This window comes from Ylistrum balloti, unplaced genomic scaffold (assembly GCF_031769215.1).
Source record: "Ylistrum balloti isolate Yb309-2 unplaced genomic scaffold, AGI_CSIRO_Ybal_v1 Utg369988, whole genome shotgun sequence".
NCBI classification, from domain to species: Eukaryota; Metazoa; Mollusca; class Bivalvia; order Pectinida; family Pectinidae; genus Ylistrum; species Ylistrum balloti.
In genome coordinates this window covers 1,043,369-1,062,724 of record NW_026782072.1, presented here as the reverse complement: position 1 = coordinate 1,062,724, position 19,356 = coordinate 1,043,369, and the positions used below count along the sequence as shown (strand labels likewise).

General features: G+C 38.9%; 1 protein-coding gene across 2 annotated transcripts in view; it reads left to right on the top strand.

The window, feature by feature from the left end:
- The window catches only part of LOC132547910 (uncharacterized), a 48,699-nt gene extending 30,180 nt beyond the window's left edge, over positions 1-18,519 (top strand). For both annotated transcript variants that reach the window (XM_060211716.1, XM_060211715.1), the window contains exons 11-13: positions 10,300-10,470; positions 15,351-15,528; positions 16,848-18,519. In XM_060211716.1, the coding sequence (XP_060067699.1) occupies positions 10,300-10,470; positions 15,351-15,528; positions 16,848-16,975 (477 nt within the window). In that variant the 3' untranslated portion in view covers positions 16,976-18,519. The remainder of the gene's footprint in view (positions 1-10,299; positions 10,471-15,350; positions 15,529-16,847) is intronic.
- Positions 18,520-19,356: the final 837 nt, after the last annotated feature.

Below are 19,356 nucleotides of genomic sequence, written 5' to 3'. Positions count from 1 at the left end.
GAGGTTAGATAGGGGATGTGATGATGAGGGGTTAGATGGGGGTGTGATGGGAATGATGAGAGGTTAGATAGGGGTGTGATGGGAATAATGAGAGGTTAGGTAGGGGGTGTGATGGGAATGATGAGAGGTTAGGTAGGGGGTGTGATGGGAATGATGAGAGGTTAGATAGGGGGTGTGATGGGAATGATGAGAGGTTAGATAGGGGGTGTGATGGGAATGATGAGAGGTTAGATAGGGGGTGTGATGGGAATGATGAGAGGTTAGATAGGGGATGTGATGATGAGGGGTTAGATAGGAGGTGTGATTGGAATGATAAGAGGTTAGATAGGTGGTGTGATTGGAATGATGAGAGGTTAGATAGGAGGTGTGATGATGAGGGGTTAGATAGGGGGTGTGATGGGAATGATGAGAGGTTAGGTAGGGGGTGTGATGGGAATGATGAGAGGTTAGATATGGGGTGTGATGGGAATGATAAGAGGTTAGGTAGGGGGTGTGATGGGAATGATAAGAGGTTAGATAGGAGGTGTGATTGGAATGATAAGAGGTTAGATAGGTGGTGTGATTGGAATGATGAGAGGTTAGATAGGGGGTGTGATGGGAATGATGAGAGGTTAGATAGGGGGTGTGATGGGAATGATGAGAGGTTAGATAGGGGTAGTCAAGGGCATGATGAGAGGTTAACTGTGGATAGCCAAACACCTGACACTAAAGAGCTTTGATAGGAGTTGTCAGGGGTAACCTTTCTCAATATTTCATATAACAATATATACACAGCCAAAACATACATGTTGGAAATGTCAGAACTGGATTTGAGCTATCACTGTTCCTACAGATCACATGGAATAACACTGTGACAGAATATTTGAGATGTGTTTCTTTCACACAATTTGTCGCATCAGAATTTGATCAAATGATGTGAATCATTGAGTCATTCAGTCTGTCATAAAATTTAATTTTGGAGATTCAATTCATTTTGTATTCCTTAGAATGCTTCTGCATGTGAAGTGTAGCATATTAATGCAAGATGTTGAAATCAAATTTTGTTTAGAATGTGTTACACTGGTTTGGACTCATCAGTGATTTTCCTCAGATGAGGAGACGATAGAAAATTTCAAAATTTGGTAGCTTTCATGATCAGAAGGTTAATCACACAGCTCTTGTTTATGTAAACATACCAGAATTTTTGGTAGCTTTCATGATCAGAAGGTTAATCACACAGCTCTTGTTTACGTAAACATACCAGAATTTTTGGTAGCTTTCATGATCAGAAGGTTAATCACACAGCTCTTGTTTACGTAAACATACCAGAATTTTTGGTAGCTTTCATGATCAGAAGGTTAATCACACAGCTCTTGTTTACGTAAACATACCAGAATTTTTGGTAGCTTTCATGATCAGAAGGTTAATCACACAGCTCTTGTTTACGTAAACATACCAGAATTTTTGGTAGCTTTCATGATCAGAAGGTTAATCACACAGCTCTTGTTTACGTAAACATACCAGAATTTTTGGTAGCTTTCATGATCAGAAGGTTAATCACACAGCTCTTGTTTACGTAAACATACCAGAATTTTTGGTAGCTTTCATGATCAGAAGGTTAATCACACAGCTCTTGTTTACGTAAACATACCAGAATTTTTGGTAGCTTTCATGATCAGAAGGTTAATCACACAGCTCTTGTTTACGTAAACATACCAGAATTTTTGGTAGCTATCATGATCAGAAGGTTAATCACACAGCTCTTGTTTACGTAAACATACCAGAATTTTTGGTAGCTTTCATGATCAGAAGGTTAATCACACAGCTCTTGTTTACGTAAACATACCAGAATTTTTGGTAGCTTTCATGATCAGAAGGTTAATCACACAGCTCTTGTTTACGTAAACATACCAGAATTTTTGGTAGCTTTCATGATCAGAAGGTTAATCACACAGCTCTTGTTTACGTAAACATACCAGAATTTTTGGTAGCTTTCATGATCAGAAGGTTAATCACACAGCTCTTGTTTACGTAAACATACCAGAATTTTTGGTAGCTTTCATGATCAGAAGGTTAATCACACAGCTCTTGTTTACGTAAACATACCAGAATTTTTGGTAGCTTTCATGATCAGAAGGTTAATCACACAGCTCTTGTTTACGTAAACATACCAGAATTTTTGGTAGCTTTCATGATCAGAAGGTTAATCACACAGCTCTTGTTTACGTAAACATACCAGAATTTTTGGTAGCTTTCATGATCAGAAGGTTAATCACACAGCTCTTGTTTACGTAAACATACCAGAATTTTTGGTAGCTTTCATGATCAGAAGGTTAATCACACAGCTCTTGTTTACGTAAACATACCAGAATTTTTGGTAGCTTTCATGATCAGAAGGTTAATCACACAGCTCTTGTTTACGTAAACATACCAGAATTTTTGGTAGCTTTCATGATCAGAAGGTTAATCACACAGCTCTTGTTTACGTAAACATACCAGAATTTTTGGTAGCTTTCATGATCAGAAGGTTAATCACACAGCTCTTGTTTACGTAAACATACCAGAATTTTTGGTAGCTTTCATGATCAGAAGGTTAATCACACAGCTCTTGTTTACGTAAACATACCAGAATTTTTGGTAGCTTTCATGATCAGAAGGTTAATCACACAGCTCTTGTTTACGTAAACATACCAGAATTTTTGGTAGCTTTCATGATCAGAAGGTTAATCACACAGCTCTTGTTTACGTAAACATACCAGAATTTTTGGTAGCTTTCATGATCAGAAGGTTAATCACACAGCTCTTGTTTACGTAAACATACCAGAATTTTTGGTAGCTTTCATGATCAGAAGGTTAATCACACAGCTCTTGTTTACGTAAACATACCAGAATTTTTTGGTAGCTTTCATGATCAGAAGGTTAATCACACAGCTCTTGTTTACGTAAACATACCAGAATTTTTGGTAGCTTTCATGATCAGAAGGTTAATCACACAGCTCTTGTTTACGTAAACATACCAGAATTTTTGGTAGCTTTCATGATCAGAAGGTTAATCACACAGCTCTTGTTTACGTAAACATACCAGAATTTTTGGTAGCTTTCATGATCAGAAGGTTAATCACACAGCTCTTGTTTACGTAAACATACCAGAATTTTTGGTAGCTATCATGATCAGAAGGTTAATCACACAGCTCTTGTTTACGTAAACATACCAGAATTTTTGGTAGCTTTCATGATCAGAAGGTTAATCACACAGCTCTTGTTTACGTAAACATACCAGAATTTTTGGTAGCTTTCATGATCAGAAGGTTAATCACACAGCTCTTGTTTACGTAAACATACCAGAATTTTTGGTAGCTTTCATGATCAGAAGGTTAATCACACAGCTCTTGTTTACGTAAACATACCAGAATTTTTGGTAGCTTTCATGATCAGAAGGTTAATCACACAGCTCTTGTTTACGTAAACATACCAGAATTTTTGGTAGCTTTCATGATCAGAAGGTTAATCACACAGCTCTTGTTTACGTAAACATACCAGAATTTTTGGTAGCTTTCATGATCAGAAGGTTAATCACACAGCTCTTGTTTACGTAAACATACCAGAATTTTTGGTAGCTTTCATGATCAGAAGGTTAATCACACAGCTCTTGTTTACGTAAACATACCAGAATTTTTGGTAGCTTTCATGATCAGAAGGTTAATCACACAGCTCTTGTTTACGTAAACATACCAGAATTTTTGGTAGCTTTCATGATCAGAAGGTTAATCACACAGCTCTTGTTTACGTAAACATACCAGAATTTTTGGCTGCAATGTTAACCTGTTGGTTTTAAGGTTTTAGATTTCTTCGTCAATATCACCTGATTGTCTTTGGTTACCATTTCTATGTTTTAAATTGTGGCTAGCGACATTTTCTCTATCCATTTTAATTATTGATCGTATCATTCCATGCAGGAATGCCATTTTATACATGGTAATGTACTTATTTCCTCTAATTTTTGCTGTTCTATATTCAGAAGGTTTTAGTTTGTAAAAGATACGGATTAAAAATTCAGATTTGTTATAAAATTCTCTGACATTCTTTTTCTTTGTGACCTGCAATATGTTTTCACAAAAATGCTAACCTCCTAATTAGAAATAAATGAACAATAGATGATAGAATTTTCTTACTTTAAAAAGGTTTTGATATGTATTCTATAGAATTTAAAAACTGAACATATTGATTTTTTCATGTTGTTATATTGTGCCTCTACATAGGGATGGAGTGGGGGAGGGGGCTGGGGACAAATTGTATCACTCATGTAACATTCTCTGTGGAATCAGTGTTATAACAGCTGGTTCCCAACAAATTTACCTCATATTATCTTCTTCGACATTCTAACTATTGTGTTGGTCATCGGTCAGGGCTAAAGGGTCAAAGGTCATATTTAACAACTATTGCAAGTTATTCAAACAATTCTGTTTATGCCTAGAAGTGATAACATTCATGTCTAACAGAAAGTTTAGTGTAACAAGTGGTAATCTGTTGTGTCCAATTGCTACCTCTTCCATACATTGATTTCCTAACGCTGGCAAATTATTCAATACAATATTCTCTGGGTTCATTTTTTATACTATATGAATATCTGAAAAGGGAAAATCCCCAGATATTTTCGCCGTCTTTGTGTACAGGATAAAGAAATGTTTGTCGTAATGATTCAGCAATTAATGCTCACCTGTTCCTGAATCTATCAAGTCATAATTTTTAAGATAGGGTCAAGTACACTTGTCCCTCTTCACCTCCCCCTCTCTCCAGGGTCAACTACACCTGTCCTTCTTCACCTCCCTCTCTCCAGGGTCAACTACACCTGTCCTTCTTCACCTCCCTCTCTCCAGGGTCAACTACACCTGTCCTTCTTCACCTCCCTCTCTCTCCAGGGTCAACTACACCTGTCCCTCTTCCCCTCTCCCTCAATGCAGGGTCAACTACACCAGTCCCTCTTCCCCTCCCCTCTCATCAGGGTCAACTACACCACTCTCTCTTCACCTCCCCATCTCTCCAGGGTCGACTACACCATTCCCTCTTCACCTCCCCCTCTCTCCAGGGTCAACTACACCATTCACTCTTCCCCTCCCCCTCTCTCCAGGGTCAACTACACCCATCCCTCTTCCTCTCCCCCTCTCTCCAGGGTCAACTACACCCATCCCTCTTCACCGTCCCCTCTCTCCAGGTTCAACTACACCCATCCCTCTTCCTCTCCCCCTCTCTCCAGGGTCAACTCTGTACCATTCCCTCTTCCTCTCCCCCTCTCTCCAGGGTCAACTACACCTGTCCTTCTTCACCTCCCTCTCTCCAGGGTCAACTACACCTGTCCTTCTTCACCTCCCTCTCTCCAGGGTCAACTACACCTGTCCTTCTTCACCTCCCTCTCTCTCCAGGGTCAACTACACCTGTCCCTCTTCCCCTCTCCCTCAATGCAGGGTCAACTACACCAGTCCCTCTTCCCCTCCCCTCTCATCAGGGTCAACTACACCACTCTCTCTTCACCTCCCCATCTCTCCAGGGTCGACTACACCATTCCCTCTTCACCTCCCCCTCTCTCCAGGGTCAACTACACCATTCACTCTTCCCCTCCCCCTCTCTCCAGGGTCAACTACACCCATCCCTCTTCCTCTCCCCCTCTCTCCAGGGTCAACTACACCCATCCCTCTTCACCGTCCCCTCTCTCCAGGGTCAACTACACCCATCCCTCTTCCTCTCCCCCTCTCTCCAGGGTCAACTCTGTACCATTCCCTCTTCCTCTCCCCCTCTCTCCAGGGTCAACTACACCTGTCCCTCTTCACCTCCGCCTCTCTTCAGGGTCAACTACACCATTGCCTCTTCCTCTCCCCCTCTCTCCAGGGTCAACTACACCCATCCCTCTTCCTCTCCCCCTCTCTCCAGGGTCAACTACACCCATCCCTCTTCACCGTCCCCTCTCTCCAGGGTCAACTACACCCATCCCTCTTCCTCTCCCCCTCTCTCCAGGGTCAACTCTGTACCATTCCCTCTTCCTCTCCCCCTCTCTCCAGGGTCAACTACACCTGTCCCTCTTCACCTCCGCCTCTCTTCAGGGTCAACTACACCATTGCCTCTTCCTCTCCCCCTCTCTCCAGGGTCAACTACACCATTCCCTCTTCCTCTCTCCCTCTCTCCAGGGTCAACTCTGTACCATTCCCTCTTCCTCTCCCCCTCTCTCCAGGGTCAACTACACCTGTCCCTCTTCACCTCCGCCTTTCTTCAGGGTCAACTACACCATTGCCTCTTCCTCTCCCCCTCTCTCCAGGGTCAACTACACCTGTCCCTCTTCACCTCCGCCTCTCTTCAGGGTCAACTACACCTTTCCCTCTTCCTCTCCCCCTCTCTCCAGGGTCAACTACACCATTCCCTCTTCCTCTCCCCCTCTCTCCAGGGTCAACTACACCCATCCCTCTTCCCCTCCCCATCTCTCCAGGGTCAATTACACCTTTCCCTCTTCCTCTCCCCCTCTCTCCAGGGTCAACTACATCATTCTCTCTTCCCCTCCCCCTCTCTCCAGGGTCAACTACACCCATCCCTCTTCCTCTCCCCCTCTATCCAGGGTCAACTACACCATTCCCTCTTTTTCTCCCCCTCTCTCCAGGGTCAACTACACCATTCCCTCTTCCCCTCCCCCTCTCTCCAGGGTCAACTACACCCATCCCTCTTCCTCTCCCCCTCTCTCCAGGGTCAACTACACCCATCCCTCTTCACCTCCCCCTCTCTCCAGGGTCAACTACACCCATCCCTCTTCACCGTCCCCTCTCTCCAGGGTCAACTACACCATTCCCTCTTCCCCTCCCCCTCTCTCAAGGGTCAACTACACCAGTCTCTCTTCACCTCCCCCTCTCTCCAGGATCAACTACGCCCATCCCTCTTCACCTTCCCCTCTCTCCAGGGTCAACTACACCATTCCCTCTTCACCTCCCCCTCTCTCAAAGGTCAACTACACCAGTCTCTCTTCACCTCCCCCTCTCTCCAGGGTCAACTACACCCATCCCTCTTCACCTCCCCCTCTCTTCAGGGTCAACTACACTCATCCCTCTTCACCTCCCCCTCTCTCCAGGGTCAACTACACCCATCCCTCTTCACCTCCCCCTTTCTGCAGGGTCAACTACACCCATCCCTCTTCCTCTCCCCCTCTCTCCAGGGTCAACTACACCCATCCCTCTTCCCCTCCCCCTCTCTCCAGGGTCAATTACACCTTTCCCTCTTCCTCTCCCCCTCTCTCCAGGGTCAACTACACCCATCCCTCTTCCTCTCCCCCTCTCTCCAGGGTCAACTACACCCATCCCTCTTCCCCTCCCCCTCTCTCCAGGGTCAATTACACCTTTCCCTCTTCCTCTCCCCCTCTCTCCAGGGTCAACTACACCCATCCCTCTTCCTTTCCCCCTCTCTCCAGGGTCAACTACACCCATCCCTCTTCCCCTCCCCCTCTCTCCAGGGTAAACTACACCCATCCCTCTTCACCTCCCCCTCTCTTCAGGGTCAACTACACTCATCCCTCTTCACCTCCCCCTCTCTCCAGGGTCAACTACACCCATCCCTCTTTACCTCCCCCTTTCTGCAGGGTCAACTACACCCATCCCTCTTCCCCTCCCCCTCTCTCCAAGGTCAACTACACCAGTCCCTCTTCCCCTCCCCACCTTCTCATGTGTGTTAAGTTACTTATTATGTATTGGATGTCTCTCAAGAATATTAGGCGGAGTTCCAATAATAGATATGGGCTTTGTAAGAATGTATTCCATCATTATCACATGCTCGTTTTTTCACTGTAAGAAAAGGTGTTATATACATGTATTTGTCTTCTTTGTTGCAACTTTTGAAGAGTTAAGCTTCAAATAATGAGTACTTTAAGGATGACTTTTGGAATACATTCAAATTTGGTTAATTGGAAAAAGTCATTAAAAATCTGTACCGATGTGTTGTGCTTAGGTCAGACCTGACATTTCAGTAAATCGTCCATTCTGTTTCCGGATAATTAAGTTACGGATGGTAATGTAGGCAGTGATGTACATGTGGTTATTAATTAAATTATCATGTTTTAAGCACATTAGAGCAGATGAAATGCATTTTTTAGTTCATAGCAAGTCTGATTACAAATCCGTACCCAACGATATTTTAGTATTTAGTTATAGTAGACATATCTAATTACGGTGAAAATTAGACTGAAGCATTAATGTGTGCCAAACTGTGTCTGTGATCACCTGGCATGTCTCTTGAAATTCTGATTGGTCTGGTAATTCATCTTAAGATTTGGTAAAACAAAGAAAATAGAAATGAGAAAGTGTTTCCTTGTGGTCCGGTAATTTTAAGAAAAGTCTTCGTCACCCTGGCATTATTCCCAGGACTTAGCTATTACTCGACGTTTTCCATTCCGTGAGCTCACTCGCTTTATTGTGAAGTGTTTCTCCTGCTGAAGAGCAGTTTCCAGGTGATGTAAAGATTTTAACATTCACTTTATAGTCTAGAGTAGAATATGTATTCAATGTCAGAATCCAGGGCATCAAATTGACAGAAAAGTCACCATCTCAAGTGCACTGCACCATTATTATTGGTGCTTAAATAGATTTCAATTTGAAATGGGCAAAGTAATGGTCACAGTTTTTGAAGTTGTTCTGTAATGTTATTACACCGACGGGAACACATGCCATGCTGTTAGGTAATTCCACTCAAGTATTTTTCTCATGTATGCTACAACAAAGAATTTTACTGAATTTTACAGTTGTTTAGAGGCATTCACTTGATTTGAAATTTATGGCGTGAAAATGTCACTTATGACAGAAACATCAGAAATATCTACATTTTCAGGTGTTAAGTGTTCTGTGTGGATGCAATCTACCTTCCAGTGATCATACAGTGTGTTTCTTTCCATTCCCAGAGAGACAATCAAATCTTTATAGCCTCAAAGACAAACCCAACATTCTCTCAACTGATAACAGGTCCATAGGAGGAAAAAATGTATCTGTCTGATATTTAGGAGAGTTTTGTATGATCAAAGTCATCAGCTTCATCACTGATCACTTTGGAGTGGTTTTTACTGTATCACATTGATCACAAGGGGTGTCAGATGCTAAAATGTCTGCTTCTATTCATACTAAATTCCATCATTTTACTTTATGAAAACTGGCAAATAGATAACAAAAGGTTTGCATATTGAAGTCTGGTGAAGATCTAGCACAACATATATAGTTTTCTGTTTATTTCATACTGAAAACTTTCCTAACTGAAGGCAGTATTACCCAATAGCTACTGTTTTAAGGTTGTCTGGGAGTATACACACAACAGAAGAGTTTTCAGATTCTCCAATTTATTGGTGTGTAGTAAATGGACATTAAGCAATAATTGTTTGAGTTTGATGTTTGGAGTCATTGATAAATTGATTGCTCGTAAACGAATGCAGTTTCATTGCATTTCTTCAATGAAGTTGGAGTTTAATGGACACAATGGTACAGAATTTATTACGCATTAAGATGTTTGAATTAGCGGAGAAATTAGGCAATTGTTTTGTAACATTAATAATAATACATCATTAATGCATTGTACTCTGGTTAGTATACACAGGGGACATGTGTCTTGTGATGCACTGCTATCTTGTCGTGCACTGTTGGTAAGTAGAGGCTGGGAACATGTGTCTTGTGTTACACTGCTGGTAAGTTTAAGTTGGGGACGCTAGTCTTGTGAGACTTCAGATGGTTATTGAGTCAAATCAAACAGCACTGATAGAAAACCAAATCGGAGGATTGGATAGCATGACAGAAATTACAGGCGAAACAAGAAAAAAAAAGGAAGAAAGAAAAGTACAAAAGAGTTCCCACCATTTCACTAATTGCTGATATGATAAATCACACAATGGCTTTGTTTCATATTATATAGGTAGTCAGATAGCAAAGTTATCTCACTGATGTTGTTATCTCACTGATGTTTAGCTCTTTAATAGTGGGAGTGAAATGGTGAAAATTTATAGTGTACAAGTCAATGGGTATATATATTATGATACGACCAGAATATACACGTATATGTACTTGACATTCTTCTGAAATGAACAGATATATGGAAATTGCAAAATTGATTAAATCTTATGTTTTATTGTAATGGGGCTAATAGATTTTGATATCTCCTTCATTCACTTTCACTTTCAGTCGCCTCACAGCTGTATGATGAAATTTTCATTCTTTATTTTAGCTCACTTGATCTAATTCTTTAGTATAAAAAGGTGCTGTACACTGTGTGTTTAAAATTTGTTATAGTATTGACTGAAACTGACCGTTTGTTGTACAGGAATACATCCACAGAGTTGGACGGACAGCTCGGGGGGATGGAGGAATTGGTCACGCCCTTCTCATTCTGCGCCCAGAAGAACTTGGTTTTCTTCGCTACCTCAAACATGCCAAGGTACCGCTGAATGAGTTTGAGTTTTCCTGGAGCAAGATCTCAAATATACAGCCACAGGTAATCATTTACATATAAAAACATAGTATTGTATATTAATGAGTTTGCTCTTAAGTAAACAGATATGAAATATATTTAAATAATTTGCATTTTTTGTCAAAACTGTTAATTTTGATATTTCTTTCTCAATGTGTTTGTAGTATTTACATGTCATAATTTTTCATCACTTGAATAGTACAAATGTGACATTGTGGAAGAGGAACTTGTCTAAAATAATCTTACCTTGTTTTACAGCAAACAGGAAAAATTATTTATGATTAAAGATGTTTGAAAATGCCTTTTAATTTATTAACCCCAGAATTTCATGCCCCCACCATAAAATGGGGGGTATATAGGGTTGCCTATGTCCGTTGCTACCCATCTCAATTCAATTTAAACACTTAGTGACTTCAATCCTTCATGATTTTTTGTCAAATTTTATTCAAAGATCAGTTATGAGTATTACTTCAGATATTGTTGTGTTTCAGGGACCCCATGTCAAATCATAGGTCCCCCACCTCCCCAGGTAGAAATCGTTCTTTCATTGAATTTGGTCAAATTTTATGCAAAGGTCAAGTATGGGTATACTTTGGTCATTATCAAGGCCTTGGCCATGGGAGAATGGGGAAATTTATGTCTTACAGACATTTTCTAGTTTATTTTATGAAAATGTCAGTTGTAATAATTAGTTTTGTCAACATGAAATGTTTGGCCTATAAAACCACAGAAAACTGAATGAAAGAAGTGATTAATTGTCTAGACAAATCTTCTCATTGAGCAGAGGGAGACAAACAACAAAACAAAAAATACACATGTCTGAGAGATGAAATAAATCCCTGTCAGAAATATAGAAGAAGGCAGCATGGATGACGCCTTATTTCATGGAGCAAAATGGTGTGTCTATTTTTACCGAATACATCTTACTGTTTCTACACATTAGTCCATTAAGGTTGGCCTTGTGATGGGTGGCTCCTCTCCATCAGGAACAATTTCTTAATGAGTTCCACAACATTTATCCAGTTTCTACAAAACAGTCCATTAAGATTGGCCATATCACAGACCCACCACCCCTAGATCTACTGTTTAACTCCTTGGACACGGCTCTATCTTCATCCATTTTACACTAACACTTACTTTCTTCATGATAGATGATGTTTTTAGGAAACCTGTTACGACTCGAGTCAATTACTTGGAATTACATATGCTTGTAGTTTGGCCAAACCTATTTATTACCCTTCAGCAAATTACTGCACTTTTTTGTCTGCGGAATCACTAGTGATAAAACGTCCCGTTCTGTAATGTCATGCTTCAAACAGAGCTATAGACTTGGCGCGGCGGTGCACTGGTCTGATGCTAGAATTAATGATACTGTTGTACTGTAAGTACAAAGAGAGCAATCATATCATAGTACAAAGATAATAAGTCTTGCTCCTACTAACTCAGGAAATTAACACACAGTATTAACTGTATAGGAATTTATCACTTTGTGCGACACCAACTTCATTCTTTGCACCAATGGTGATATGCCAAAATTTCTCATTCATAATGTTTTATTTTGCATTTGAGAACGTAAAATTCGCATTTTCATGGTGATTATTCATAGAATTAAAAGCAGCAGAAGTTTTTAAGTTTGGAAATGAGTTACCTCATAAATCCTCATAAAGGGACGATGTACCAATAGACACTTACATTACATTGTGTATCTTAATTCTCAAGTAAGGCAGCCAATGGAAGTCCTGCTAAAGGGACAATGTACCAATAGACACCTACATTACATAGTGGATTTTAATTCACAAGTAAGGCAGCCAATGGAAGTCCTACTAAAGGGACGATGTACCAATACACACCTACATTACATTGTGTATCTTAATTCACAAGTAAGGCAGCCAATGGAAGTCCTACTAAAGGGACAATGTACCAATACACACCTACATTACATTGTGTATGTTAATTCTCAAGTAAGGCAGCCAATGGAAGTCCTACTAAAGGGACGATGTACCAATACACACCTACATTACATTGTGTATCTTAATTCACAAGTAAGGCAGCCAATGGAAGTCCTACTAAAGGGACGGTGTACCAATACACACCTACATTACATTGTGTATCTTAATTCACAAGTAAGGCAGCCAATGGAAGTCCTACTAAAGGGACGATGTACCAATACACACCTACATTACATTGTGTATCTTAATTCACAAGTAAGGCAGCCAATGGAAGTCCTACTAAAGGGACGATGTACCAATACACACCTACATTACATTGTGTATCTTAATTCACAAGTAAGGCAGCCAATGGAAGTCCTACTAAAGGGACGATATACCAATAGACACCTACATTACATAGTGGATTTTAATTCACAAGTAAGGCAGCTCGGAAAGTGAAAGTTTAATGTTAAATTAACTGGCTTTTCTATTTTTTGAGAGCTTCATATAGATAAATGAAATTACAAAAGTGAGGGTAGTGGAATCCTGTACAGATAAACAAGATTAAAAAATAGAGGTTAGTGGAGCCTTGTAAACATAAACAAGATGGAGAGAGTGAGGTTAGTTGAACCTTGTAAATATAAACAAGATTAAGAAATAGAGGTTAGTGGAGCCTTATAAACATAAACAAGATGGAGAGAGTGATGATAGTAGAGCTGTGTACAGATAAACAAGATGGAGAGAGTGAGGTTAATGGAGCCTTGTACAGATAAACAAGATGGAGAGAGTGAGGTTAGTGGAGCCTTGTACAGATAAACAAGGTTAAGAGAGTGAGGTTAGTGGAGCCTTGTACAGATAAACAAGATAAAGGAGTGAGTTTAGTGGAGCCTTGTACAGATAAACAAGATGGAGAGAGTGAGGTTAGTGGAGCCTTGTATAGATAAACAAGATGGAGAGAGTGAGGTTAGTGGAGCCTTGTTCAGGTAAACAAGATAAGGGAGTGAGGTTAGTGGAGCCTTATACAGATAAACAAGGTTAAGAAAGTGAGGTTAGTGGAACCTTGTACAGATAAACAAGATTAAGAGAGTGAGGTCAGTGGAACCTTGTATGGATAAACAAGATTAAGAGAGTGAGGTTAGTGAAGTCTTGTACAGATAAACAAGGTTAAGAGAGTGAGGTTAGTGGAACCTTGTACAGATAAACAAGATAAAGGAGTAAGGTTAGTGGAGCCTTGTATAGATAAACAAGATGGAGAGAGTGAGGTTAGTGGAGCCTTGTTCAGATAAACAAGGTTAAGAAAGTGAGGTTAGTGGAACCTTGTACAGATAAACAAGATTAAGAGAGTGATGTCAGTGGAACCTTGTATGGATAAACAAGATTAAGAGAGTGAGGTTAGTGAAGTCTTGTACAGATAAACAAGGTTAAGAAAGTGAGGTTAGTGGAACCTTGTACAGATAAACAAGGTTAAGAGAGTGAGGTTAGTGAAGTCTTGTTCAAATAAACAAGATTAAGGGAGTGAGGATAGTTGAACCTTGCATGAATAAACAGGATTAAGAGAGTGAGGTTAGTGGAACCTTGTACAGATAAACAAGGTTAAGAGAGTGAGGTTAGTGGAGTCTTGTTCAAATAAACAAGATTAAGGGAGTGAGGTTAGTGGAGCCTTGTACAGATAAACAAGATGGAGAGAGTGAGGTTAGTGGAGCCTTGTTCAGATAAACAAGATAAGGGAGTGAGGTTAGTGGAGCCTTGTACAGATAAACAAGATGGAGAGAGTGAGGTTAGTGGAGCCTTGTTCAGATAAACAAGATAAGGGAGTGAGGTTAGTGGAGCCTTGTATGGATAAACAAGGTTAAGAGAGTGAGGTTAGTGGAACCTTGTACAGATAAACAAGGTTAAGAGAATGAGGTTTATTTAGTGGAGCTTTGTACAGATAATATAGTATAAACTTTATTTATTTTACAACAATTGCGAAAGAAGTTATACCAACTTCTACTAATCACTCTTGTTGGCCCAGATGTAAGTGTGCGAGGGGTCTTATAGTGGGAGGAAACCGGAGTACCCGGGTCGGGCAGGTGACCCCTAACCTTTTCACGTCCGTTTCGGGAATCGAACCCTGGTCGGCTAGGTGAAAGGCGAGTGCATTACCGCTGCGCCACCCAACCACCCCAACCTTGTATGGATAAACAAGATTAAGAGAGTGAGGTTAGTGAAACATTGTATGGATAAACAAGATTAAGAGAGTGAGGTTAGTGAAACATTGTATGGATAAACAAGATTAAGAGAATGAGGTTAGTGGAACCTTGTACAGATAAACAAAATAAGAGAGTGAGGTCAGTGGAACCTTGTACAGATAAACAAAATAAGAGAGTGAGGTCAGTGGAACCCTGTATGGATAAACAAAATAAGAGAGTGAGGTCAGTGGAACCTTGTACAGATAAACAAAATAAGAGAGTGAGGTCAGTGGAACCTTGTACAGATAAACAAAATAAGAGAGTGAGGTTAGTGGAACCTTGTACAGATAAACAAAATAAGAGAGTGAGGTCAGTGGAACCTTGTATGGATAAACAAAATAAGAGAGTGAGGTCAGTGGAACCTTGTATGGATAAACAAGATTAAGGTTGTGAGGTTTATTTAGTGGAGCCTTGTACAGATAAACAAGATTAAGAGAATGAGGTTAGTGGAACCTTGTAGAGATAAACAAGGTTAAGAGAGTGAGGTTAGTGGATCCTTGTACAGATAAACAAAATAAGGGAGTGAGGTTAGTGGAACCTTGTACAGATAAACAAAATAAGGGAGTGAGGTTAGTGGAACCTTGTACAGATAAACAAAATAAGGGAGTGAGGTTAGTGGAACCTTGTTCAGATAATCAAGATTAAGGTTGTGAGGTTTATTCAGTGGAGCTTTGTACAGATAAACAGCACCATCATGGTTAGGTTTGTTAATTAGTGATGATTTATCATTATTATCTTTTTTCAGCTGGAGAAACTGATAGAAAAGAACTATTTCCTGAATAAGTCAGCAAAGGAGGCATACAAAGCCTATGTGAGGGCTTTTGCTTCACACAGTTTGAAGAACATCTATGATGTCAACAGTCTTGACCTGTTGAAGACGGCACTGTCCTTCGGCTTCAAGGTGCCACCTTTTGTGGACTTGGGTATCCTTTTATGAAAACCTTTATAAATCTGATTTCCAGTCAAGAACTAAATTTTTTTTTAATTTCATATGCATTTATTTTCAAAAATTAAAATGTTGGCAGTCGATATAATCCTCTTACATTTTCCAGGAGACGTATATCAGTGAAAGTTTTATGAAGCTCTTCATATATTTTAATAATCTCTTCTTTTCAGACGTAGCTCTATCATAACATATTTTGATAGATGAAAAATAATTGATACATGTTTGTCCACAAAAGTGAGATGAGTGAAAAGTGAGTATTGCTGTTTCATGAAACATTATACCAGACATGGGACATTAACTGATGAAGTGTTATACCAGACATGGGACATTAACTGATGAAGTGTTATACCAGACATGGGACATGAACTGATGAAGTGTTATACCAAACATGAGACATTAACTGATGAAGTGTTATACCAGACATGGGACATTAACTGATGAAGTGTTTTACCAGACAGGAAACATTTACTAATGAAGTGTTGAACCAAACATGAGACATTAACTGATGAAGTGTTTTACCAGACAGGAAACATTAACTTATGAAGTGTTGTACCAAACATGAGACATTAACTGATGAAATGTTTTAACATACATGAGACATTAACTGAGGAAGTGTTTTACCAAACATGGGACATTAACAGATGAAATGTTTTACCTGACCTGGACATTAACGAACTGATGAAGTGTTTTACCAAACATGGGACATTAACTGATGAAGCGTTATACCAGACATGGGACATTAACTGATGAAATGTTATATCAGACATGGGACATTAACTGATGAAGTGTTTTACCAGACAGGAAACATTAACTAATGAAGTGTTGTACCAAACATGAGACATTAACTGATGAAATGTTTTAACATACATGAGACATTAACTGATGAAGTGTTTTACCAAACATGGGACATTAACAGATGAAATGTTTTACCTGACCTGGACATTAACTGATGAAGTGTTTTACCAAACATGGGACATTAACTGATGAAGTGTTATACCAGACATGGGACATTAACTGATGAAGTGTTATACCAGACATGGGACATTAACTGATGAAGTGTTTTACCAGACATGGGACATTAACTGATGAAGTGTTAAACCTGACCTGGACAATAAAAACTGATGTAGTCTTATACCAAACATGGAACTTTAACTGATGAAATGTTTTACCAGACATGGAACATTGACTGAGGGGTGTTTTAACCAGACAGGATACTTCAAAAGTTAAATAAGGTTTGAACTTTTTGTAAATTATAGAAAAGAAGCTTTCGATAACATTTCCTTAACTTATTTCTAGAAGTATATGGCAGCAAAGGTAGGAAGGTCCAGAAACGAGGAGGAGGAGGAGGAGGAGGCTTTGGTTACCAAAAACCACAGAAACACAACAGCAAAAAATTTGTTTACAAACAAGTGAAGAAAAAATAGCAAGTTGAGGATGTTTTATGTATTGTGTGGAAGTCAAGATAGGGAGGTTATAAATGATCACTAACACAACTTAGCATATATTTCATCACTTTGTATGTTTGATAAGGATATGACTAGAGGCTACACATAGCATACCATATTACCATATTGAGAGGAATTTGAATATTTTTCACTTTAATGTGAATGAGGCAGTTAGTAAAATGGTTTAGACTGAAATGTTATTTACTTACTGGTCTTACCTTTTTTCTGAACTTGAGCCAACAAACATTTCTTTTTTATCGGAAACATGTTTGTTATGTGGCTTGCCCCACGGCAATGTACTGTATTGTACATGTTATCCTGTTTAATTACATAGATAACTTGGTTGGAGCCAAATGTTTTAATGTTACAAGAATTATTACTAAATCAGATTAGATAAAAGCAAAATAAAACAAAACAGACAGTTTGTGTAATTATAAACAGGTTGTTGAGTATTGATACAGCTATACTTTAAATAATATAATACATATAAAGATATACCTAATATTGGTAAAAGTGCATTATCAACATAATGTACAGATTGTATAAATGATTTATACTAAGTACACAATGAGAATGATGATAAACAAACAAGCTGCATTATCAAAATATGTGTAAACCCAGCCTAAGGGTGTTTGATGCAAAGGATACACTATTATGTAATGTTAGTGTTCAGTTTTCATGTAGAACCTTTTTGACTAGCATAGTACATATGTACATCATTTTATTATTAACATACCTAATATGTTACACTGTTTCAAATGTTACGCTGTGTTAAATGTTACACTGTGTTAAACGTTACACTGTATAAAGTTTTACACTTTGTAAAATGTTACACTGTTAAACATTACACTGTGTTAAATGTTACACTGTGTTAAATGTTACACTGTGTTAAACATTACGCTGTATAAAATGTTACACTGTGTTAAATGTTACACTGTATAAAATGTTACACTGTGTTAAACATTACACAGTTAAATGTTACACTGTATAAAATGTTACACTGTTTTAAATGTTACACTGTGTTAAATGTTACACTGAGTTAAACATTACACTGTGTTAAATGTTACACTGTGTTAAACATTACACTGTATAAAATGTTACACTGTGTTAAATGTTACACTGTATAAAATGTTACACTGTGTTAAATGTTACACTGTGTTAAACATTACACTGTATAGAATGTTACACTGTGTTAAATGTTACACTGTATAAAGTTTTACACTTTGTAAAATGTAACTGTGTATTAAATGTTACACTGTAAAATATTACGGTATATAAAATGTTACAGTGTATCAGACAATTCGAGATCATTATAACTATACTTCAGTTTCCTATTAAAACATTGCTGGTACATCTTTTGGTCGGTCATGCTGTTACATCTATCAGAATGAGAGAACAAGATCACATAGTGAGGTAGACATGTTACTGTAAGTGTACAAATGTCAGTTTACCACTTCACACTGTAGTATAGTCTGTTGTTGATGAGTAAATGTATTATTTTCTCATTTCAATAAAATATGTCTAGGGAGTATACCCTGATTTTGTTTTGTTATTGTAAAAGAGGTCATTATTTATTTCTGTGCTTGAGTGAGGATTCAAACCCAGGACCCAACACTTACTAGTCCGACGCTCAACCAATTGTGCTAAAGAGAAGTTTTCTCTAGCCGAGTAGTATATTGTGGCTAGTATTTAACACACAACAACAGGAAATGTATCGTCCTCTTGTTTGCAGTGGTTACAGCAGAGCATTGCTAAGTATTATTCCTAAGTCCCTACATGGGTGCCAGTGTTACCTAGATCATTATTTATTTCAATGCCTCCGCAAAGATTCGCACCTGGGACCTCTAGCTTACTAGTCTGACACTATACCGATCAAGCTAAGTTTTCACTAGCTGAGCAGTGCATTGAAGCTAGTATTTACCATAGTTACATTATCCTTTCTGTATTGAAAGGTAAATCCTTTCATAAATATTGCATTTGTAATCATCGGTTCATCTAGTGGCATCAAGTATCTTATCACAGGTTTCTAACACACTATACATACACATATATTGGTGAGAAGACAGGAAAGGACCATCACCAATATCAGAATGTTTATTATAACTGTTGATGAAAAACATTTACGGTGAAAATGAAAGTATTTAGCTGTTTCATCTGGTATAATCAGATGGGTCAATTTATCATAGTTCTTGTGATTTACACCCGTCAGAAATTTTGACAGGACATATTGTGGTAAAACATTGTTTGTCTATCCGTGGTAATCTTTTATTTGTCCAAAGATCTCCTTCCACAGTTTTCAACCGGTCATTTGTAAACTTGGAAGGCATAATCACCATGACTTGAAGTTAAGTTTTCTTGAA